General features: G+C 39.8%; 1 protein-coding gene across 4 annotated transcripts in view; it reads right to left on the bottom strand.

The window, feature by feature from the left end:
- CAMSAP2 (calmodulin regulated spectrin associated protein family member 2) overlaps positions 1–21,884 on the bottom strand; it is a 164,858-nt gene that overhangs the window by 130,555 nt on the left and 12,419 nt on the right. For all 4 annotated transcript variants that reach the window (XM_030573089.1, XM_030573091.1, XM_030573090.1 and 1 more), the window contains exon 2: positions 15,184–15,443. In XM_030573089.1, coding sequence (XP_030428949.1) covers positions 15,184–15,443 — 260 coding nt within the window. The remainder of the gene's footprint in view (positions 1–15,183; positions 15,444–21,884) is intronic.

Here is a 21,884-nt window from a genome sequence, read left to right as displayed (position 1 = left end):
TTGAGGAACCTTTTGAGCTAAACTGTCTTTACAGGTCTGAGAGAAAAGCAAGTCACTAGAGAAAACAAGAATGGAAAAGCATAAACTAATTAAAATATCGTAAACTGAAGTTTTAATTTTTAGAAAGGAATAAATCAAAGATCTACAGAGATGACAGAACAAGTTTTTTGATATACAAAACATATGAAAGCTGATGCATGTATGCATGCAAATACTTCTACTGCACGTCAGTTGTTAGTGACATCAGTCCAAGTGACGCAGTATGAATATATTCAACTTACTGGCTTCTTGTAAGTTTCCAGATGGCATTGAAGAAGTTTCTTTCAACCTTTAAAGTTCCAAATGGTTTGGAAGCTGCTCGCTCAATGGACTGAATCTCTCCCCATGCCATACTGCTTGATGGAAGATTCAAGATTCAGAACTCTCATTTTAAAAAAAGAGACGGAGCTACTGGCAGGATATTTTCCACAAGAGGAATTTGACTCTGGAATGTGCTGAACTGTTTGGTCCAACAGTACTCAGATATGTTAAATGACCAGGAACATTTTTTTCTGTCTTCATCAGTCCAGGAGGTTGCAAACATTTCTTTCAGACATAGACCTTGCTACCATATCTTTATCAGGCTTTTGAGGAAGACAGGAGCATACGGAGGACTGAAATGTGTGCGCCAAGGCTGGGAATTGCAGTTGGAGTGATTCTCACCTTGATTTTGGGAAGGCTGGTGCTGAGTAAATGAACAATGAACTAAAGATGCATACTTTGTGGTGCATTCATTTATTCTGACATCACCACCTCCCCCAACGCAAATTACAAAGGGTTATAACCTCCTTACAGATCTAGCACCACCCAGTTTGATCTCTAGCAAGATCCTTAAGATGATCTGGCTGGATGGTCAGCGCATGTCAGTCATTGGCAATTTGATCAGGCCACCTAAAATATTTTGGTGACCATATGATTGCTAACCATGTAATGGCATCAGTTGGTAAATGCACTACATAACTCATTGGTCTTCATACTACTATGCCATTCCATTTTGGCAGAGGTATCTTTAAATATTTTAGGTTAGTATTCCAGTAAATACACCTTTGTGTAACCAGTTCCCTGCACCCCCTCTTGCATACTACAGTTTGGGCACAGTGAAGAATCATGCCTAAATTACTGAAAGGCACAGCAGACATACTGGAATCATTTAGTTCACCCTTGCAAAATTCTAAGAGATTTATCTAAGATAAGTTAATTATTTGATTTCAGCACATGAATAAAAGTAATCATCTCCCTTTCACTCCCCTCCCCCACTATCATCATCATCATCATCATCATGGTAAAAGGCAACAGAGTAGATTTTGTGCCTGCTCTGATAAGGTTGGCAACACTTTAGCTCATGCAGCTGTACATCACCGGTTTGTACATGTTGCCCACTTCAAGTTGTGAATTTTTTTTAGCCTTCATTTGCTTTTATGGCTGGCTGATGGGTGTAGTAATCCTCAAAACGCTACTATAAGTTTGAAGACAATATGGAAAATTATGTATATACTGGTAAGGCAGTTTTTCAAAACAATTTTTTTATTTGTATGATGTTTCTTAGTCTTCGTTCACTTTCAATTTTACCATCTTCTACTCATGTTAGTCTTAAAGTACTCAATCTACTATCTGTTACTTATATTGTACCTTACATGGTTATCCTTGTCTGGACGTTTTTAAAGTTTCCAAGATTTTTACATTTGCTGAATATTGACGCTGATTACTAAACTGTCAGCTAATATATCCCAAACAATGTATACAATACTTCAAGTGGTATGGGGGATTGGAACAGTTGTTTCATTTTATATTATATGGAAAGGACCTCAATATTTCTTTCCAAGATATTTTACGACAAACACTATAACACTCTTTAGTAAGATTTTTCTAAAATGGATTCCTATGTTCCTATTATTAAGAGTCACAATTGTAGTCTCTAAGAGTGTTATTTTTTTAAAATCTGCAATACCTTAGTCTAACAGTTTTTCTTGTACTTAGCAAGTGATTAGTAAATTGGAATAGCAACATATTTCAGTATAGATCTGGGTTAGTCGTTTAACTAGAGTGAACAAAGGGATACACTTCAATGTTAAAATAGCCAAGATTTAAAATATATTGATATACAATGTACTAGTACTCATTTCTCTGCTTCTCCAACAGAAGTCCTAGACATCCCTCAGATTTGATTAGTGTAGATAATGTGTTCATTGCTCTAGAACGTTTGCATAATAAGGCACTTTACAGTGGTTTTGCAATACTCATGTTGCATTTTCTTTGAAAAGAGTTTAAATACAGGAAACAGTTCCTACTCCCGTCACAAAGGCAATCTAAATGGAGAAGGCTTTAAATAGGTTTGTACCATGAAAAACAAATATGGCACTTTACTAATGCAGGAGCTGCAACTCCTAGGCAGGAGCCTAGGATTCGGTTCGATCAGCTAACTCAAGTAGCAACACAACTTGCCTGGCAACATTAGGGTTTTAAAAATGTGTTAAAAACTTTTATTGGAGCAATTTACATTTGTTGGATACAACTCAACTTTTGTCCTCCTCTAGACAAAGCCTTAGGGTGTGTTATTAGATGTTGGAATGTATTAACTAATATCCTAGTTTAGAGACAAGGCAGGGTAGACTAATATATGCTGACCTGGTTGAGTTAATGCCTGTCATGAAGTAGTTTTCATTGTTTTGGTTTAATACTACTTTGCTTGCTCATTTAAAACAAGGTTAGAAAAATAACTAAATTAAAAATAAACTACTTGCATTGAAATTTCAATGTTCTTTTTATATGAAGTTTTATAAAATCCTTTAAATTGATTTCAGTCTTAGACATGTGGTTCAATCTGTTCAACAGCATCCAATTAAAGAAACAGGAAAGTACTACAGTACTGCAAACTATGTCTGCAAACTATTCGCAAACAACTACAACTGTATTTCAAAGCACAGCCCATTCACAATTTATGTAAATTGCAAATTCAAGCCCACAAGCTTAATTTGAGTTCTCATACAAACCAGGCTACAGGGAGCTCTGAATACATAAAAAAATAGTTAATTGTTTTATAATATAATCATCTGTGAAACTCTGACTAATTTACCAAAGAATGCATCACTCTGTGGCATCACTGCTGCTACCATTACTCCCATGCAACCCTGAATTAAACTGATTCCAAAATTTATACTCTAACACAAAAGTCTACTGTCCAGGAGAGAACTTTGGAATAAATGAGAAATAGTTTGTTATGAATGACTACAAAGAGAGCAGATATTGCAGTTTCTCCAGTAAGTGATTTGATAGCAGACTTTCTGAAGACACAACATATTACATATAAATGAAATTATTTTGGCACAGTTCCATTGTAAAGCTATAATTTCATTCAAGTTTGTTTTCCCTTCAAAGTAGGCTGTGAGAAACACAAAAAAAGCTTCTTTATTTAATAACTTATACATGGTAGTATTTACAGTGCAAAAAAAAATTAAGTTTAATCAATTTTTGTTCAGCAAGTATACAATGCATAACTTCAGCAAAAAACAGACCAAGAATATTATGCTCTTCATGTACTTCCTCAGCATAGAGACTTCAATATCCAAACTGATCTGTTTTGACTGTTCATTTGAATATATATTATAGATGTTGAATTCTAATTAGATATTACTGCAACATTCATCCTAAATCAAGTACTCACATTTACACATGACAGAAAAAGACAACACATTTTCTATACAAGAAATGGACACATTCAGAACCATGCCACAATGTCACATGGTACAACAGAGTCACCAGGTTATGTGTCAACATGTATGCTACACAGAGAGAGGTAACAGCAGACTGAATTATCATCAGTTGTTAAGGTGGTGGATTAAACTCTGGAGAATCTAGCACAGGGGTGGGCAAACTACCGCCTGTGGGCTGGATCTGGCCCATCAGGGCTTTGGATCCAGCCTGCAGGATTGCCACCCCGACGGTGCTGCGGGCCCTGTGCCACTCACAGAAGCAGCTGGCACCCACATTTACACATGACAGAAAAAGGTAACATTTTCTATATAAGAAGCAGGGGAACTGCCTTGAGCCCCCTGCCAAAGCTCTCCTGCACCCCAACCTCCTGTGCTGAGCCCCCTCCTGCACGCTGCACCCCCACCCCTTGCCCTGAGTCCCTTCCTGGACACTTTACCCCGTCCCACACCCCGCACTCCCTCCCACAACCCAACCCCCTGCCCCAGCCCTAAATTCATGGCCCTGAATGCAATTTGCCCACCCAGATGTGGCCCTTGGGCCAAAACATTTGCCCACCTTTGTTGTAAGCTCTTCAGGGAAGGAACCGTGCCTTATTTTTCACTCTGTCAAGTATCTGTTATACTTTTTGATACTGTAAAAATTAAATTAATTCAACAGCAATTTACACTGTTACATGAAACTCCAGGAACTGCAGCATGTAGTTGCAAACTTACTGGGTGAGAGGTATATAACCTCTAGAGTCCTTTCCCAGGGTATGAGATATAGAGTGCTCTGATGAGATGGAGAAAAGGGATGTCATTTCAAATGGAAACATTCTGTGACAAGACCAAAATCTGCATTGGGGCATAACTTTTCCTATTGGATTACAGAGAGCTACAGACCCGGGCTACAGATACCAATACTGGCACATTCAAAGTTCCATTCCAGTTGCTGAACAAAAATGTAATAATGACCACTGGAGACTTAGAAGTTAACATTTTAGCATACCAAGAGATATTCTTAAATAAATCTAGATAGACTGTGTTGGGAGAATGATTTTAAGCAGTTTTCTTCACAGAATGCACTTTTTAAAAGGGGTATTAAAAGAAGGTAAGCTGCAACTAAATGGAGAATAACAAATATTAGAATGGTTGTTACAAAGCCTTTTTTTTTTAAATTTAAAATCAAGCCTTGATAAAACCAGCAGCATAATATAGAAATATTTCTGTGCATGTGTGTGTAAGTGTTATTAACATCTTGCTTGGAGCCTCAAAAGTATGCTAATTCAGAGAGAACCATAACCTTTTCCTAGCTATTAAAATACATTAAACGTATAAAAATGATGGTTCTGTCTACTGTAGACAGAAACAACCAATTAAAAAAAGGAAACAGTATTTTCACAGGTTTTTGAACTGTTTTAATAGTAATAATAGTATACAGCCACTTACAAAATATCAAAAAAAGATTTAGTTCAAAATTTATCATGAAGGCAGTGTAGAAGAACATAGGAAATCAGGGAGTCCTGAGTTCTCATCCCAAGGCTTCTGCTCACTTGCTGTTGGTACCTTGTTTGAGTCATTTAACCTCTGTTTAGTTTATACAACTGCAAAAATGGAATAATACCACCTGACTGCCTTTATAAGAGTGTAGTGAGGATTAATGTTTGCAGAAGTGTTTACAGTTTTAAGTTAAAATATTTTATAAATCACTGTGCATGTGTGAAAATTTAAGATTGTTACAGTAAATAAAGGGTTGAGTAATTGAGCAGTATCTTCCCAGACAAAAGTTCAAAATTTAGCAGACCTTATAAATACATTTATTAAATGATACTTAGGACATGAAGTATCACTCCCATCATCCTGTATTTGAATGACTATACATGGAAACATTTGGAGACATGGCTCATTTTTCTAAAGAGAGATGAAGTCAGATGCAGAGTATGCTCTGTTCCCAATTTTCTGGACTCCAGAATTTATTTTGAAGCCAAAATGTCTACATTTCCCTATGCAGGAGGAAGACAGGTGGGCGGTGTTTCCAGATGATCCACTGTGTGGATCCCTGGCTCCCTCTCCCCAAAATGCCAGGCCTGCAGTAGGGGCACTCTGCACTCTTTAACCTTCCACAAAACATGAGCAGGCTTGTCTCCCCTCTCTCCAGTGCACACCCCCTGCACCTGGATGGACAATGGTTTAAGAATTTTTCTCTAACCAGATACATGGGCAGATTCATATGAAAATTTTACCATCTGAAAACTCTCTCTCTCTCTTTATTTACCTGAGGAGATACACTGTCATTTGACAGAATTGCAAAAAGCTACTAAGTCACATCAAGATGATTTATTGTTATACTGTAATAATGCATTATCACATAATTGTGTTGTCAGAAAAATTGCATCATATAATGATGCCACATCATGCTATAATATCCTTTTCACATCTCTAGAACTCCTTTCTGGATGCAGAGAGCAAAAGAAGGGATCCTTACTACGTCTGCTCAATCCCTTCTCACCTGAATGAGAAAGGTTAGTCAACAAATGAATCCAAATGGTTCCCATGCTACAATTCTGTTTTCTCACATAGCTCATTTTGCTCAAAACATGTAAAATTGGATAATTTAGAGATTGTTCATGTCTAGGATCAGACAGAGCAAGCAGAAGACCAGTTAAATGTGTGAACCTGTAAAGGACTGCCCTGAGGTTTTTCTCCCAGATGATGGGAGAACCTGACCACAACCCAGTTACTTGCACTGGGTGGCTACACTGGTTCCTTACTTCTTAGAATTATACAGTTAGAAGGGACTGCAGGGTCATCTTGTCCAATCCCCTGCCAAGATGCAGAATTTGTTGTGGCTAAGCAATCCAAGAGAGATGGCTAGCCAACCTCCTTTTGAGAGCCTCCAGTGAAGGAGCTTCCACAACCTCCCTAGGCAACCTGTTCCATTGTCCTATTGTTCTTAGAGTCAGGAAGTTTTTCCTGAGATTTAATCTACATCTGCTATAATTCAGTTTGAACCCATTGCTCTTTGTCCTTCCCTCTGTGGCAAGAGAAAACAACTTTTTCATCCTTTATATGGCAGCCTTTCAAGTATTTGAAGACCACTATCATGTCCCTCCTTAATCTCCTCTTTTCTAAACTAAAATATACCCAGTTCCTTCAGCCTTTGCTCATACGGCTTGCATTCCATCCCCCTGATAATCTTTGTTGCTTGCCTCTGGATCCTTTCCAATTTCTCTACATCCTTTCCATACATTGGTGACACTACAGCCCAGCTGAGGTCTAACGAGGCAAGAAGAGAGGTACTATCGCCTCCAGTGACCTGCATGCTATGCCTAAGTAAATGCTACCTAAAACTGCATTTGCTTTTTTTTTGCAACAGCATCGCACTGCTGACTCGTATTGAGGTTGTGATCCACACTACTCCCAGACACTTCTCAGCAGTGCTGCTGCCACGCCAGTTATCCTCCATTCTGTATTTATGCATTGGTTTTTCTTCCAGAAGCACAGGACTTTACATTGGTCTTTGTTGAATTTCACTTTGTTGTCTATAGCCTAGTTCTCCAATTTATCAATAACCCTCTGAATTTTAGCTCTATCCTCCAAAGTAGATTTCACCAGCATGCTCTCTATTCCTAAATCCAAGATATTAAACCCTGGACCCAGAACAGATCCATGTGGAACCCTATTTGAGACCTCCCTCCAATCTGATATCATTCCATTAATAGTTACTCTGTGTTTGTGGTTGTTTAACCAATTATGTATCCACTTAATGGTAGTTCCACTGAGCCCCCATTTCTTTCAGCTTACTTATCAGAAGGTCATGTGGGCCTGTGTCAAAAACCTTGCTAAAGTCCAGGTATATCATGCCTGCCCCTTGCGAGCGTTCTGAAGTCTCTCCCTGGGAGTTTGCTGCACTTCCGATAGTGTCAGGATGAAGACCTCCTGCATGGAAGTTCTCCTATGGCTCCAGGAATAGCTTCAGCAGTCTCCTGCTTAGGCATCCTGCTCCTCCGCTGCCCCCGCTGACTGCAGTTTCCTCCCTTTTAAAGGCCTATCATTAAGGCTGCAATTTAGTCATGGAGGTCACAGAATCCGTGGTTTCCAAAGCACCAGCTGGGAGCTGCAGCACCTTGTCACTACTCCTGGCCTCCACAGGCGGTGGCGAGGACCCTTATGGGCAGCAGGGGGATCCCCATTGCTCTCATCCACCACGGGCAGCAGGGGGAACCCCCTCTGCTCCTGGGCCACCATGGGCGGCAGGGGGGACCCCCTACGCTCCTGAGCCGCTGTGGTCAGAAGGGGGACCCCAGCAGCTCCCAGCTGTTGTGGGTGGCAAGGGGGATCCCAGGAGCTTGGAGCCCCCCGCACCCCATTTTATCATGGGTATTTTTAATAAAATCAAGGACAGGTCAAAAGCCTCCATGAATTTTTCATTATTGCCCATGATCTGTCTATGACTTTTACTGAAAGTATCTGACAAAAACTTAGCCTTAGCTATCATCCATGTTTGACATTGCCAGAGACACCTCCCTCATCAGTGTGGGGTCTATACACTACACCAAGGGACTCCATGAAAAAAAAGTGTTTATGTAGATTTTTATCAACTCTACAACAAAAGAGTATCCCTCCCACTCACAGGACAAGGGTAACTGCCCTACGTACATAATGGAGCACTTTATGTTAAAAATACTAGTACATTGATTGGGTGTGCAATAATAAATACTTGTATATAGCTAATTCAGTACTAATTGTAGCAAATTGCTGGTACTGTTATGCTGGGTCTCATACTTTCTCTTCTTTGGGGAAGCTTCAGGGCACCACTGCTTGCCTCTGAATCAGTATTTTAATTACCCCACTATTGTCCTTGAGGAGGGGAGTGGAGAGGGAGGGACCTGGGCCCGGCCCTCTTCTCCAGGTCCCAACCCAGGGGCCCTGAGGTTTGTGGTGAACCACTTGAACTAGTGGTTCCTTCCCCTGGGCTACTTCCCTCTCCTGCCCTTCAGCTTGTGAAAGGGCTTCTTGCTCTCCTTCTACATAAGCCAGGTGCCCCTTACCTAGGGTTTTTTTGATTTCTCAGCCCACCGCAGCACTCCTCCAAACTTTCCTTTTGGTCTCTCTTCAAAACTGTTCCCTGCTCCAACTCCTTCAAACTGCTCTCTGCTCCAATTAAACCTTCCTGCTCCAACTCCCACACTGTCTGGCTGAAGCAGGGGGTTTTTATCACATGACTGACTGCTGGTGCTCTAATTGGCTTCAGGTGCTCTAGTTAATCTATAGCAAACCTTCCTTCCCTTGCAGGGAATAAGGCTCCCTGCTAACACTCTCCTGCTGCCCTCCAGCCATGCTGTATCACATAATATAGAACATGAAATTCTCTATTCCTCCAAATATGGCTCTGGCCCACTGTTAGAGTGGATATATTTTAACATAAAATGACTCAAAATAGTGGGAGTATACAAGAACTAAGTCCACCTTTCCTGCCAATTTCAGTATTCTATTATCATCTGACTTTTAAAGGCCAAAACCCAAAATATTTTAAATGACAATTTTGCAGGTGAAAGTTTTTAAAAAAAACAGCTTTTCTTTTTTGAAAGTACAACCAATATGGGAATATGAAAATTAAGATCAGTTCACATACTGATCTATGTACATTGTGTCTGAAATGATTACTGTATATACTCATTCATTAGCCCATTCGTTTATAAGCCGACTCTCCAAGATGGTTAGGTAAAAATAGCAAAAACTGTATGAGCCTTTCACAAGCCTACCCTATATTTCAGGGGTTGGCAAACTTTGGCTCCCGGCCATTAGGGTAAGCTGCTGGTGGGTCAGGACATTTTGTTTACCTGGAGTGTCTGCAGGCATGGAGCCTCTCAGCTCCCTGTGGCTGCGGTTCACCGTTCCCAGCCAATGGGAGCTGCAGGAAGTGGTGTTCTCACAGCTCCCATTGGCTGGGAATGCAAACCGCAGCCACAGGGAACTGAGGGGCTCCATGCCTGCAGACGCTCCAGGTAAACAAAATGATAATGTATTAGATATTCAATTCAAGGATTCCATAGAGTTTAAAATCATCAAATTTTGGTGTAGACCCATTTATAAGCTGACCTCGCCCTTTGATGCATCATTTTTTTACCAAAAATATTTGGCTTATAAACGAATATATATGGGAGTTTTTAAATAAATCTATTTCACCTAGTAAACCTGAACTCCTAATTAACCAAACATAAAAATAATTTCTCCTGTTGTAACAACTGTATTATGCAGGGGGAAAAAATGCACTGTTTTCCATCTTTAAGCCTGCCAGTGCCAGGATAGTTTATTACAAATGGAATTTGCCCATTTAAGACAGGCAATTCTGCATCTCAACTGTGATCACCTCGAAAGACTTTAAAAAATTATATTGCTACAGAGCATAAAGTTTCTATTATGAGAAAAAATAGTTTTAAAAAGTTGATTTTCTTCCCCAATTCTGGATTCTACATTTTATCCTTTATTGTTTGGCAAGAACACACTTAGAGTAATTTAAGTGGGAACAACCTTTTTTCATCGAAGAGAAACCTTTAAGATTTGCTGCGGAGAGGTATGGTAATATGAAGAATTACTGTGGGTGTCCCTGAAAGCCCTTGTTAAAATTCTACCTGTAAGTGTGAATTAGGGTTGGAATTTACTTTTCCTGCTCTCAGAGTCCATCCCATTGGAGCTCATACAAATACTTAAGATCATAAACGTGTTTGTTTATAATAGGCCAGGACATAGTGCTGGTCCTGGAGTTTATATCAAATTAAAGGGAAACAACTAAGAAGACCTTTCTTAAAACAATGGCAGCATTGATGAGGCAAAATGCAGCTCAATAAAGTTGTAGCCTACTACAATATGAGAAAATATGTAGCTACTGTACAGCAAAAACATAACATCTAGAAAAAAATGTATAACAAAGTTCCAATAGTCTATAATAATTATGGAATGTTATGTGGCATGCTTTCTGAAACCAGAAGAAAGAAAACAATTCCCTGAAGTTTAATCTTACACAGTTCCTCAAACAAAACAAAATATACACCTGACATGATCTCTCCGTGGAATAAAAAAATTCTTTTACAAGTACTGTATTAATATAGACTTGAAAAATACTTTGTTTTTCCTAGGGAAAAAATAAAGGCAAATACTATACATATAAATAAACCAATCATTAAAGCAGGGCTATCAAACTCAAATTACCACGAAGACCACATAAGGACTAGTACATTGGCCCGAGGGCCACATCACTGAAACTTTTTCATACAACGATACAAAAGTATAGTCAAAAATGAAAAAAATTAAGAGTAATATAGTATGCTATTAAAAGTTAATGCATTAACTTTTTTAAAACTGTAATGCACAGAGGGATTTTAATAAAATATAAACACATGTAACTATTCCTTATGTAGTCAGTAACACTTATGATGATCTACACCAAGGGTCTCAAACACACAGCCCATAGAGTTATTTCCTGCAGCCCACCATAGGCACTGACTCTCTCCTGCACTGAGTAACCCTTTCCAGACACACCCCCCGTAGCAGCGCAAAGTCGAGAGGGAAACTGAGGCTTGCCTAGGAATTATAAAAATGTTACAGAAAATTTCCACTTCAACACAGACATTGTCCAGCGTCCCAACAGAGAGACCCTGGCACTGGGGGAAGGGACCCTCTGGGTGCCCAGCACCCTTAACAGAGAGACCCCTGGGCAATGGGGGATGGTTCCCGGTGCCCCTAACAGTCTATCACAGGGGTCTCAAACATGCAGCCCCATCCCCACTCCAACCCCTTCCCCACTCCAACCCCTTCCCCAAAGTCCCTGCCTCTATTTCAATCCCTTCCCCGCCTCTTCTCCACCTCCTCTCAAGCGCCCAGCATCCCTGCTCCTCCCACCTCCCTCCTGAAAAGTCCTAAGTACCACCAAACAGCTGTTTGGCAGCAGGAAGTGCTGGGAGGTAGGCGGAGGAGCGGGGACGCAGCACACTGGTGGGTAGAGGAGAGCTTGGCTGCTGGTGGAGTTGGTGCCTATGACAGGCCGCAGGAAATAACTCTGCGGGCCAGCCACGTGTTTGAGACCCCTATATTAAAGGGTTCAAAACTAGAGGAAAGTCATGCTTCATAAGACTTTTTTGCAGAAGGCATTAAAAACAAAATGTCAAACATTTTCTCTGATTTGGTTTAACCAGTGGTTCTGCTTCCTGCTTTTAGTTCAACTGGTGGAAGACAGACAGTCATATACATTTAAAAAAAACAAATAAAAAAAAACTCCACTACATACAACAGAAGGCTCAGTTGTGTTTTAACTTCTTCCCTCTCTGCAGCTGTTCCCCAATTAATTCTTTCTACAGTTGAAAACTGAACCAGGTCTAGCCTATTCTAACATATCTTCTGACTCAAATACAGAAGAGCAACCACCACACGATGATTTAAAACACTTTTTGCACTAGAGCCCCTCTATCCTGGTGGAGCTGCATCACAGAAAACTGTTAAGAGATAGGTGTTCTGAATAAAAGTTCAAGTTTATGGTGAAAGGTGAGGGTGTTAAGGAGGGAAGTTACAGGTAGCAAGGAAAAAAAGTTCCCATGCTCTCACACAGTTGAATTAATCTACTGCTCTAAGCACACACAGCTGAACATCTACCAGTTTTTACATTTCCTAGACACAAGCCCATCCCTACTTCTCATGGACATGAAGGCCTTATACCTGTTTGGGACTTCAAAACAAAACCATTAAAGCCTTTAAGTACTGATGGGATTTTTTTTTCTAAGATCTGAAGACTCTAGATAGGTGACCAGATAGATTTTCTGTCCTCCAGGCTCCAGTCACTATGTTTGTTAGCTGAACATTTATGGTGCTGAAATTACATTGAATGGGATGGAGAGGATAGGAAGCACCATTCATGTAGGATGAAAAAAGGTCACTGACAATTAGTTTAACACAGATATGTATGTAAGCTCCCTTGAGACTGTTAAGAGAGCCATCTCTGGCTTTTAGAGTGGTTCTCAGAGGCTCTATCAAGCTTTGGACATTACAAATGTCTTGAACCATCTCAGCTGCATGGCAGGGTTTGTTCTTATTAGTTAGTTTACTATATGGGGGTGTTTTTCACCCTCCATTTGTCCAGAATACTGGATGTATCTGAAATAACCATCTTTGGACTATGTGGGAGCTCCAGAATTCTATGACATGGTCCTCCCTTGCTACTGTCAGTTCATTGTTCAAAACAGAATGTCACCAGTTGTCTTACACCACATAACTCACTCCTTACTTTGAAGGAAGCTACCCTGAGCAGAAAGAGAATGTCAGAACTATTTTCTCCCATATTATTAAAAGGTTGGGGATGATTCCTTTAATTTATGTTTGCAAAAAGGACAGTTGAGTTATTTGTTTTCAGGTCTCCGTTAGATAGGAAACTAGCCAATATAAAAATTACCTTTTCGATTTCTGGGAGAAGGTGGTGAAGAGAAAGGTTTCAAGTATCTTGTCTGTATCTATGGCTATTTTATCTATGTACTGATTTTTACAAATGCATCTGCCAGACTTTTACATAATTTTAGAAACAATACAAAATATGACGACCAATCTCCAAATATAATAAACCCAATCCATAGAGACCTGCAAAATCTGCAGGTAGCCGCTTTATACCTGTGGACCGTTTTTGCGGATAGCGAGGTGGATGCAGATACAAATTTTGCATCTGCTCAGGGCTCTGACAGTAAGAGCCAGGTGTACAGCTGTGAGGAACCACAGCACGGACCATCCACCTGCCCTGAGCAGGGAGCCTGGGGGGCAGAGACATGGGCTGGGAGCTGCTCGGGTCTTCTGACCAGGAGAGGTGGAGGGTCTGCCGCACAGCTCCCCACAGCTGCCTGCCCAGCTATTCCCATGGCTGGACTGTGGCTCCAAGCCCTACCCCCCCACTGGAGCTGGAGAGCCGCACTAGCAGCTATGGGGGAGACTGGGTGCCTCTACCTGTCCTGGGCATGGGGCCTGAGCAGCCCCAGCCTGTGTCCCTGCCTCCCAGCAGTGCAGAATTTTGAGCACAGGTGTTGTGTGCTTGTTGTGATCCAGGTCACTGAGAAAGCAGGTAGTAGGCTTCCACAATAAAGTCTCTAGGTCAGGGGTTCTCAAAATGGGGGGTTGCAAGGTTATTACATGGGGCGGGGGTCGCAAGCTGTCAACCTCTACCCCAAATCCTGCTTTGACTCCAGCATATATATATATATATATATATATATATATATACACAAATGTTTTTAATTTATAATAGGGGGGAGGGGTCGCACTCAGAAGCTTGCAAGGTGAAAACGGTCACCAGTAAAAAAGTTTAAGAGCCACTGCTCTAGATTGCTTTCACAGTAATATGGAACATGAAGTGAAGAAAACAACTCAATTGCATTCAATGTTCACTTTGTTCAGAAAAAAACTTAGTAAAATAAAGATTTAGCCACAACCTTTGGAACACTGGTGTCTTCAAAACAGAGTACTCTGCAAGGATGAAGGGAGTTATCCATTTGAAAAATTAAAAAAAACCCTGAAACTGCTTTAAGGAATTTAGTTCTGTGAATTTTTTAAAATAACTAAGTAATAGGCCTAAATATTTCCTGGCAACAGAAACATGATGCAGATTAAGTCATGTTAACTGCTTGCTAAAAATCTCACACTTTAGAATGAAAAAAAAAGAATCTTAGCAACTCAGGTTTCTAATTAATTTATTGTATAGAGATATTTGTATTCCCAGACCAGTGCTGCAGAAGTGCTCGGGCCATGAAAACTACCAAATGTAGTGGTGAGCAGATTTCAGAAAGTAGATTCAATGAAAACTGAAGCTGCAGGGTCAGTTATTAGGCTGATGACTTTTATCAAGCCATTTTCCCCCACAATGTATCTAGAAATAGGAATTATGAAAAACAAAAGAGATGGTTCCTCTTGGCCAATCTGCTCTCTAAGTAGAGGGAGAGAGAGAACTGACCTGGAGATTATCTCCACTAGATTTAGGAGCCAGGGCGAAATCCTAGTCCCAATGAAGTTAAGTGGAGTTTTGCAATAGACTTCACAGGGGCCAGGATTTCATTTAGGGAGTCCACAAATCCTACAAGGCATGGGCTGTGTTTACTCATTTATATAACTTCCAGCACGCTGATTGGGGTATGGTCACTAGTGGAATACAAATAAAGTAAGATGCCTCCAACAGCTCAACTTTATGTACTGAAGTCACATTGTAATTATTTCTTTAATAGAGTTGCTTCTAAATTATCTTTTGTAATGAACAGACAGCCATGCTACATCTCTCATTACTGTATTTTTAATATGCTGCATGACCGACTAACCAACAGCAACCCCTTTCTCTCAAATCACATGTAAACAAACCCAGTGACAGAATAAAGTTTTGATTATCCTACTATTAGGAGTCCCAAGAAAAAAAAAATACAAAAGCCATACTCACCATCTGAATGGGTTTCTTGTGCAGATCTCTTTCCGTTACCAACTTCTCTTGATCAGTGACATAAAGACCTTTCTGTGCCAAGGCCTGGATAATAGCATCATGACCCAAAAGTGGTTTTGCAGCATCACTCTTGAGAATAAGACTTCCAGCACGACAGTAGAGTTCAGCAGATAGCAGCAAGTTAACAACAGGTGGTTTAATGTGTTCCTGGTCATACTGGTCTGTGTAAAATGGTTCTCGCAATTCCTCTGGAACATTTTCTACAAGAACCAAAAGATATAATCAGATAAACAACACTTCACAGTACTAGGAAAAGTACCTAATCTATACACACTTTAAATAATTAAAGTTGTTAGCACCTAGGAAGTATCCCTTTTTATATAATTATTTCTATATTATTTTAACACAAATCTATGGGGGACCCCATTACAGAATAAGAACTGAACAAAAAACAGTTAGCAAAAGTTACTTATAAATGTAATATTGTTAAACAAAATTAGGTTACGGATACTAGCCTGGGGAGTTTTACAATGCAAAGCACAACATGGCCAAGATGTGGTTTTAAAGAAGCATTAATTCAAAATGTCTTGGTTTTTCCAACTTTGTGGCCAAACTTTCCTCCTTTTAATGTCATATATCATAGCTCAAGCCACAAAGTCAAAATGATGTCAGACAGCTATGATTCAACACAACGAGCTGTCTGTCTCACTCCAGAATTTTATGGAAATAGAACAGTAATACATTCTAGTGTACATAACACTTCTGGAGAAAAAAAGAAAGCCACACCCTTTTGCTGAAATATGTAAAGGCTGTCTCTGGAACTGTGTGTAATTGACTTCCTTTTAAAGACTACATTTCTCCTTCAAATGAATGGCTGCAGAGCCGACAAAAAACTACACAAGAGTTTGTCAAATAATGCTGAGATTTTCACTCAAAATTGGCACAACGCTGTCTATTACAAGCTTTACAGGAAAAGCCATGACAACTTTTCCAAGCACCATATACCAGTTATTATAGATGCATCATTCATGAAAGACATAAGATGTTTGAATCAAATAATAATATCCCTTTTACAAGTATACCTGAACAGCTATAAAATAATTCAAAATAATATTTCATCAAATAAAGTAATATTGGCATTAATATCAGAAAGGACTTAAAATCGGGGTAGGCAACTTATGGCACACATGTCCAAGGCGGCATGTGAGCTGATTTTCAGTGGCACTCACACTGCCCTGGTCCTGGCCACCAGTCCGGGGGGCTCTTCATTTTAATTTAATTTTAAAGGAAGCTTCTTAAACATTTTTAAATCCTTATTTACTTTACAGACAACAATAGTTTAGTTATATATTATAGACTCATAGAAAGAGACCTTTTTCTAAAAGTAACTAACAACATTTCCTATCTCCTACCTCCACAAGCATGTGTTCTACTCCTACAATGCCCCTCTATACCAGGAAGTCCTTCCCCTGGACCCTCTACACAGGGGTTTTCAGCTTAGATAATTTGTGAGGGAGGCAGAGGTGGTTGTCACAAACATCATACCCTTCTTGTATTGCTAACTGGATAGATAGGTTCCCAGTATGGAACATGTTGAGAGCCACTACTGTACACTATGAAGCCTCCCTCACCACCTACGTATATATCAAACACTCATTGTTTCCTCACAGGCTTACATATGACCTTCCAATTTCCTACTAAAAAAGCATTTACTCTACAACTAAGCAATCCAGTAACCGGTTCCATTTATTCCTTCCACATGCCTCCTGACTTCAGCTCTCTCGTCATTATCCCTCCTTCCCCATGTCTGTATATAGCCCATTTAAATTTTAAGCTCTTTTGAGAGAGAAACCTGTCCCATTCTGTGTTAGTAGAACCCCTAACATTTTGGGCACTAAACAAATAAGGCAATAAAATAGTAACATAGTTAGTAAGCAAGAACATAATTAAAGAGATCCTCTGGACTGGTGCATGCAAGAGACCATATTACACATTGCAAAAGGAACAAGATTGTTCTAAGTTTTATGCTTCTAACCAGGCACCAGTCTGGAGTCACTACTGGAGATTAACTAGTAGGAGAAGCCAGAATATGCAAAGATGACAGAACTTGAATACAGAAGATTAATATATTACTATATCAACCTTTGTACTTTTGTAATACTGAAAATCTTAAAGCGTTTTACAAATACCCAAGACCTATTTTAGTTTTTTTTTTTAATATATATAAATAAATATAAAAGAAAGACATTTCTATAGCCGTCTCTAATTTTAGGAAAGAAACTTTAGCAACTGATTTTGAGAAGAAAATCCACACAGTTGAAGTCAATAGGTACACTGGGCATGGGAGGTTTGAGCATTAGCCTACTAAACCCAGGGTTGTGAGCTCAGTCCTTGAGGGGGTCATTCAGGGATTTGGGGGCAAAAATCTGTCTGAGGATTAGTCCTGTTGAGTAGGGGGTTGGACTAGATGACCTCTCGAGGTCCCTTCCAACCCTGATAGTCTATGAAACTGTGAGGGCAGGGATGGGATGAAATCCTGACCTCACTGAAGTCAACAGCAAAACTCTTATTGACTTCAATGGGGCCAGGATTTCACTTCAGATGTTGAAAGCTGGGCATCTAAAAATATGATGTAGTGTTTTGGGGTTCAAACCCAGGCCAATAAGGGGTTCAGTCGTCTGCCTTGTAAACTTGCATTTCTTGTGGCTTCGTAGCTTTGGTCCAGAGCTCTGACTCCAACAGACTGCCTGCAGCACACAACCCTCACCCTGGCTTTGCCTATCCTGGTTACTCCTTACAGGCTGAGCTTAGTATGCCTGGAGTCCTGAATTCACCCCGAAGTGGTAATACTGCAAGGACCAGTCCATCTCACTAGCCCCTCACAAGGAAAGCATTTGGTTCACTGGCTTTACAGAGATAGTAAAAACACTGCAACCTTTCTAGAAGCACACACTTTACTGAATTTACACAGCACTGAAGATTTATAATAAAAGCAAAGCACGTTTATTAACAAAAGAATTAGAGATTAAGTGACACCATGTGAAAGGCATAAAAGTAGAGATGGTTACAAGTAAATAAAAGTGAACACATGCATCTAAAAATCTAAAACCTAATCTAGCATGATAAAGTCTTGGTTTAAGATGATTCCTCTCACCCACAGTCTCTCTTTCAGCTTCTGATGGCCAGAACCCATCACAGAAAACATATTGCTTGGTTCCTTTGTCTCCTAAGGTGAATGATAAAGATGTGTCTCTGTTCCTTATATCCCCAAAGGGATGCCTGTGTCTTACAAGTCAGGAAGGCCTCCTAGGGTGCAGGAACCATGTAAATTCTCAGTCTCAAAAATCAGGATCAGGATAACCTCTGCTGGTTTAGCTCAATGTCTTTGTTTACTGCGAATATGTAAACTGAGGTAAACCCACATTCCTTTGTTAAACCCACATTCCTTTGTCCAAGACAGCACTGTTTATCACCTTATCTAGGCTAGCCTGTCTGGTCTGAAACATGTTCTAAATACATCATCAAGAGGGAATTCATAACTACACACACAACATTAAAATACATGAATATTACAATTATATTAATAACCAGCATGTTATTAGCTTTAACATGATACATCACAAGGCATATTTTGTACAAATATTATTGTAGTAGTATGTAAGGTGTGAATACAGGGCTGCCTAGGGTCACATACAGCTCTGAACATCAAAGGCCACTTTTGAAAATTATCCCTAGAGACGGACTTGCCCAAAGTCACACAGGATTATCTAGGACTACACCACAGATCTCTCAATTCCCGGTCCTGTAACTATCACAAAATAATCCTCCCTCCTTAAACACAAAAATTAGGACATGACAGCCAGCAGAACCTTTCATCTTAAGGCCATTTCTCAAAGATACCACACACGTTCCTTTCCCCATGTGCAGCAATGTTCTCATGCTTTATAGCTTTTATTAGATTTATCTGAGATTTTCCCATGGAACCAGTGAATTCCTTAGCCAGCATAATTTTAATTTTCTTTTTTAGTACCAATGTAAGATTGTTCTAGATTATAATGTGTTTTCATGAATATGAATAGTACACAATCAACTGAAAGAAAACCATTTTCAAAGCAAGCCACTACAGGTGTGTACACACATAACAAAAAGTCCAGACTGCATGCAAGCCATAGAAGCTCAGAATAAGATCCCATTCTGGATAGATTTAATCCCATTTCCATAGATAATTGGCTTCAATTCAAGTGGACGGGTTTTGAAGGTACAAAGCAACTAAAATAAATGCTCCAAATAAAGTAGAAACCAGATAAATTTGTTTACTGCAATACCATCAGAACAAGTATAATCACAGAAACATACAAAATTACAAGAACACTGGGAAACTACAGAAACAAGGAATTAATTGTTGGAACAGGATGAAAAGTTTGCCACTAAATCCAAGGTTTTTGAGGAAACCCCCACTGAACAGGATTCTACTTCTCACAGACAGAAATATATAAATCTTTTTTCTGGTGCAATGTATGTATTATAGGAAAACAGAAATCAGAACTTATCTTGATAACAGATAAATGGATTTCAAGAGTTTTGCAGTTTCTCACTGATTAAGAACTGTGTTACAGACTATAGGCTAGATATAACTATTTCTTTCATTGCTTTCCTATGACCATGGTCTTGCAGTGGAGCTGTGTGCAGGTGGATTTATGATCTGGGCAGAGCCCTGAAGTCAATCGGGCTTCACACAGGCATAGCGGGCCATGTTTACATGGAGCACCAAGCAGGACTGGAGTTTGTCTGTAAAACTGAAGTCCTACTAGATGTAGTAGGAATCTGATACTAATTTTAGTAAATTAATACTTTCGCTTCCCCACACCTTGCCTCCAAAAGGATCTCAAGGTCAAGCTTTGAAGTTAATGAGTAGTTTCAAAAAAAGATGTGTGGTTAAGCTATGCTGCCAAAAAATACAGTTGTTTTTGAAACCAATACTACAATATGCAGGAATTACACTGGGCTGGATTGACATATTGTCAGTAGGACACAGGTTTCATTTTTGGAAAGCACAAACCACAGGGACAATTCCAATCTTGAACTTGAGTTTAGAGATTTCATCGGTCCTGGGCTACCAGGAGACCAGTCAAAACGAATAAGCAAGCTTAACATATGGTATTTTGGTTTTTGTGTTTTCCTTTCTGTACTACTGCCCCAGAATGAAATTAACTGGCTTATTCCACTTCATTTACTTGGGTCCAATACTTTGATGACAATGCTGTGTGTCATTCTAGTCTCTTCTATAATTTGTAATGGACTGAGGGCATGATCCTGCACACATTTATGCATATGCTTAACTTCACACACTGTAAGTAGTCCTATTATTTCAATAGGATTACTCACAGTAGTGAATGATAAGCACACATATATTGCATACGCAGGATCCAGGCCTGAAAGATGTCTCTCTCTCATAAGAAATGAAAATTTTAGTTAACCAAGATATTTAATAGTTTAATCATGCTTTCCATTTTTAACCCACACATTCTCTTATTAGAGAGAACCTAAAAGGATATCAAAATGAACATTTCAATTACAGGTGCACACACAGAGATCACTCAATAGTTTCCTTCCCGCTTCCTCAAAATTTTGGAAGAACACCCAATAACAACTTTCTTAAAAAAGTAAAATAAAAAAAGCTAACCTTCTGGAATATGAGAACACAGTTACAAGAATATAAATGTAATTTAAAGGAAAAGCAGTAGATAAATATTTCCCATACTGAATCTATTTAGTGTGAATTATTCATTGGAAAAAGTGACCTGCATTTCTGCGAAGAGAGTAAGCTCTCTTTAAAAAGTCAAAGCTTGTTTTCCGAAGAGTTTTCAGGCATCTAACTGGATGACACTACACCTTTAGATCTGGGAATGTTTTTAATTAATAAGTACACAACTACTCAGAAGGAGGATGGGAGTAGTCAATAAGTAAAGTCTTCAGCTATTTTCTTGTGAACTGCCTTCTTTTTAAATGGTACCCTCATTACAAGAAATCAAGAATAAAATATCTCCATTTTAAGGCTTAACCTATTCCTATAATCTTGACCATGGAAACCTTTCAATTGTAGGTTTCTTATCAGCAAGGAGATTGATGGAACATGTTTATGGAGAGTGTTCACTGTTATAATAATTGGGCCTACAAATTTACTCTAGTTGTGAGCTCACCTGTAAAAAGTTTATAAAGTGACAATACCCTATAAATAAGGCTATATTTTAGTGACAGGTATTTTTACTACAAATCACGGACAGGTCACAGTCAGGAAACAACAATTCATGGCCTGTGACCTGTCCATGACTCTTACTATATACCCCTGACTAAAACTTGGGGGGTGGCTTCCCGCGGGTGCTGAGGTAGGGTGGCCTGGGTGTTGCGGGCGGTGGCACATGGCCCAGGAACCCTGCTATTGCTGGAGAGGAGCAGGGGGTGGTGCACAGCTCAGGACTCCTGCTGGTGCTGGAGAGGAGATTGGTAGGGCCAACAGGCTCCCTACCTGGATCTGTGCCTCCCTCCCCCAGCAGCAGCAGCGTTTGAGTGTGGGAGAGGGAAGGGGCACGGGACAGGGTTAGGCGGGCTCTGGGCAGCACTTACCTGGGGGGCTCCCCAGAAGCAGCAACATCCCCCTCACTCAGGTCCTAGGCAAAGGCATGGCCAAGCAGCTCTGCGTG

This window comes from Gopherus evgoodei, chromosome 8 (genome assembly GCF_007399415.2).
Source record: "Gopherus evgoodei ecotype Sinaloan lineage chromosome 8, rGopEvg1_v1.p, whole genome shotgun sequence".
NCBI classification, from domain to species: Eukaryota; Metazoa; Chordata; order Testudines; family Testudinidae; genus Gopherus; species Gopherus evgoodei.
The sequence above is the reverse complement of the archived record's forward strand: the minus strand, read 5'-3'. Positions and strand labels throughout refer to the sequence as shown.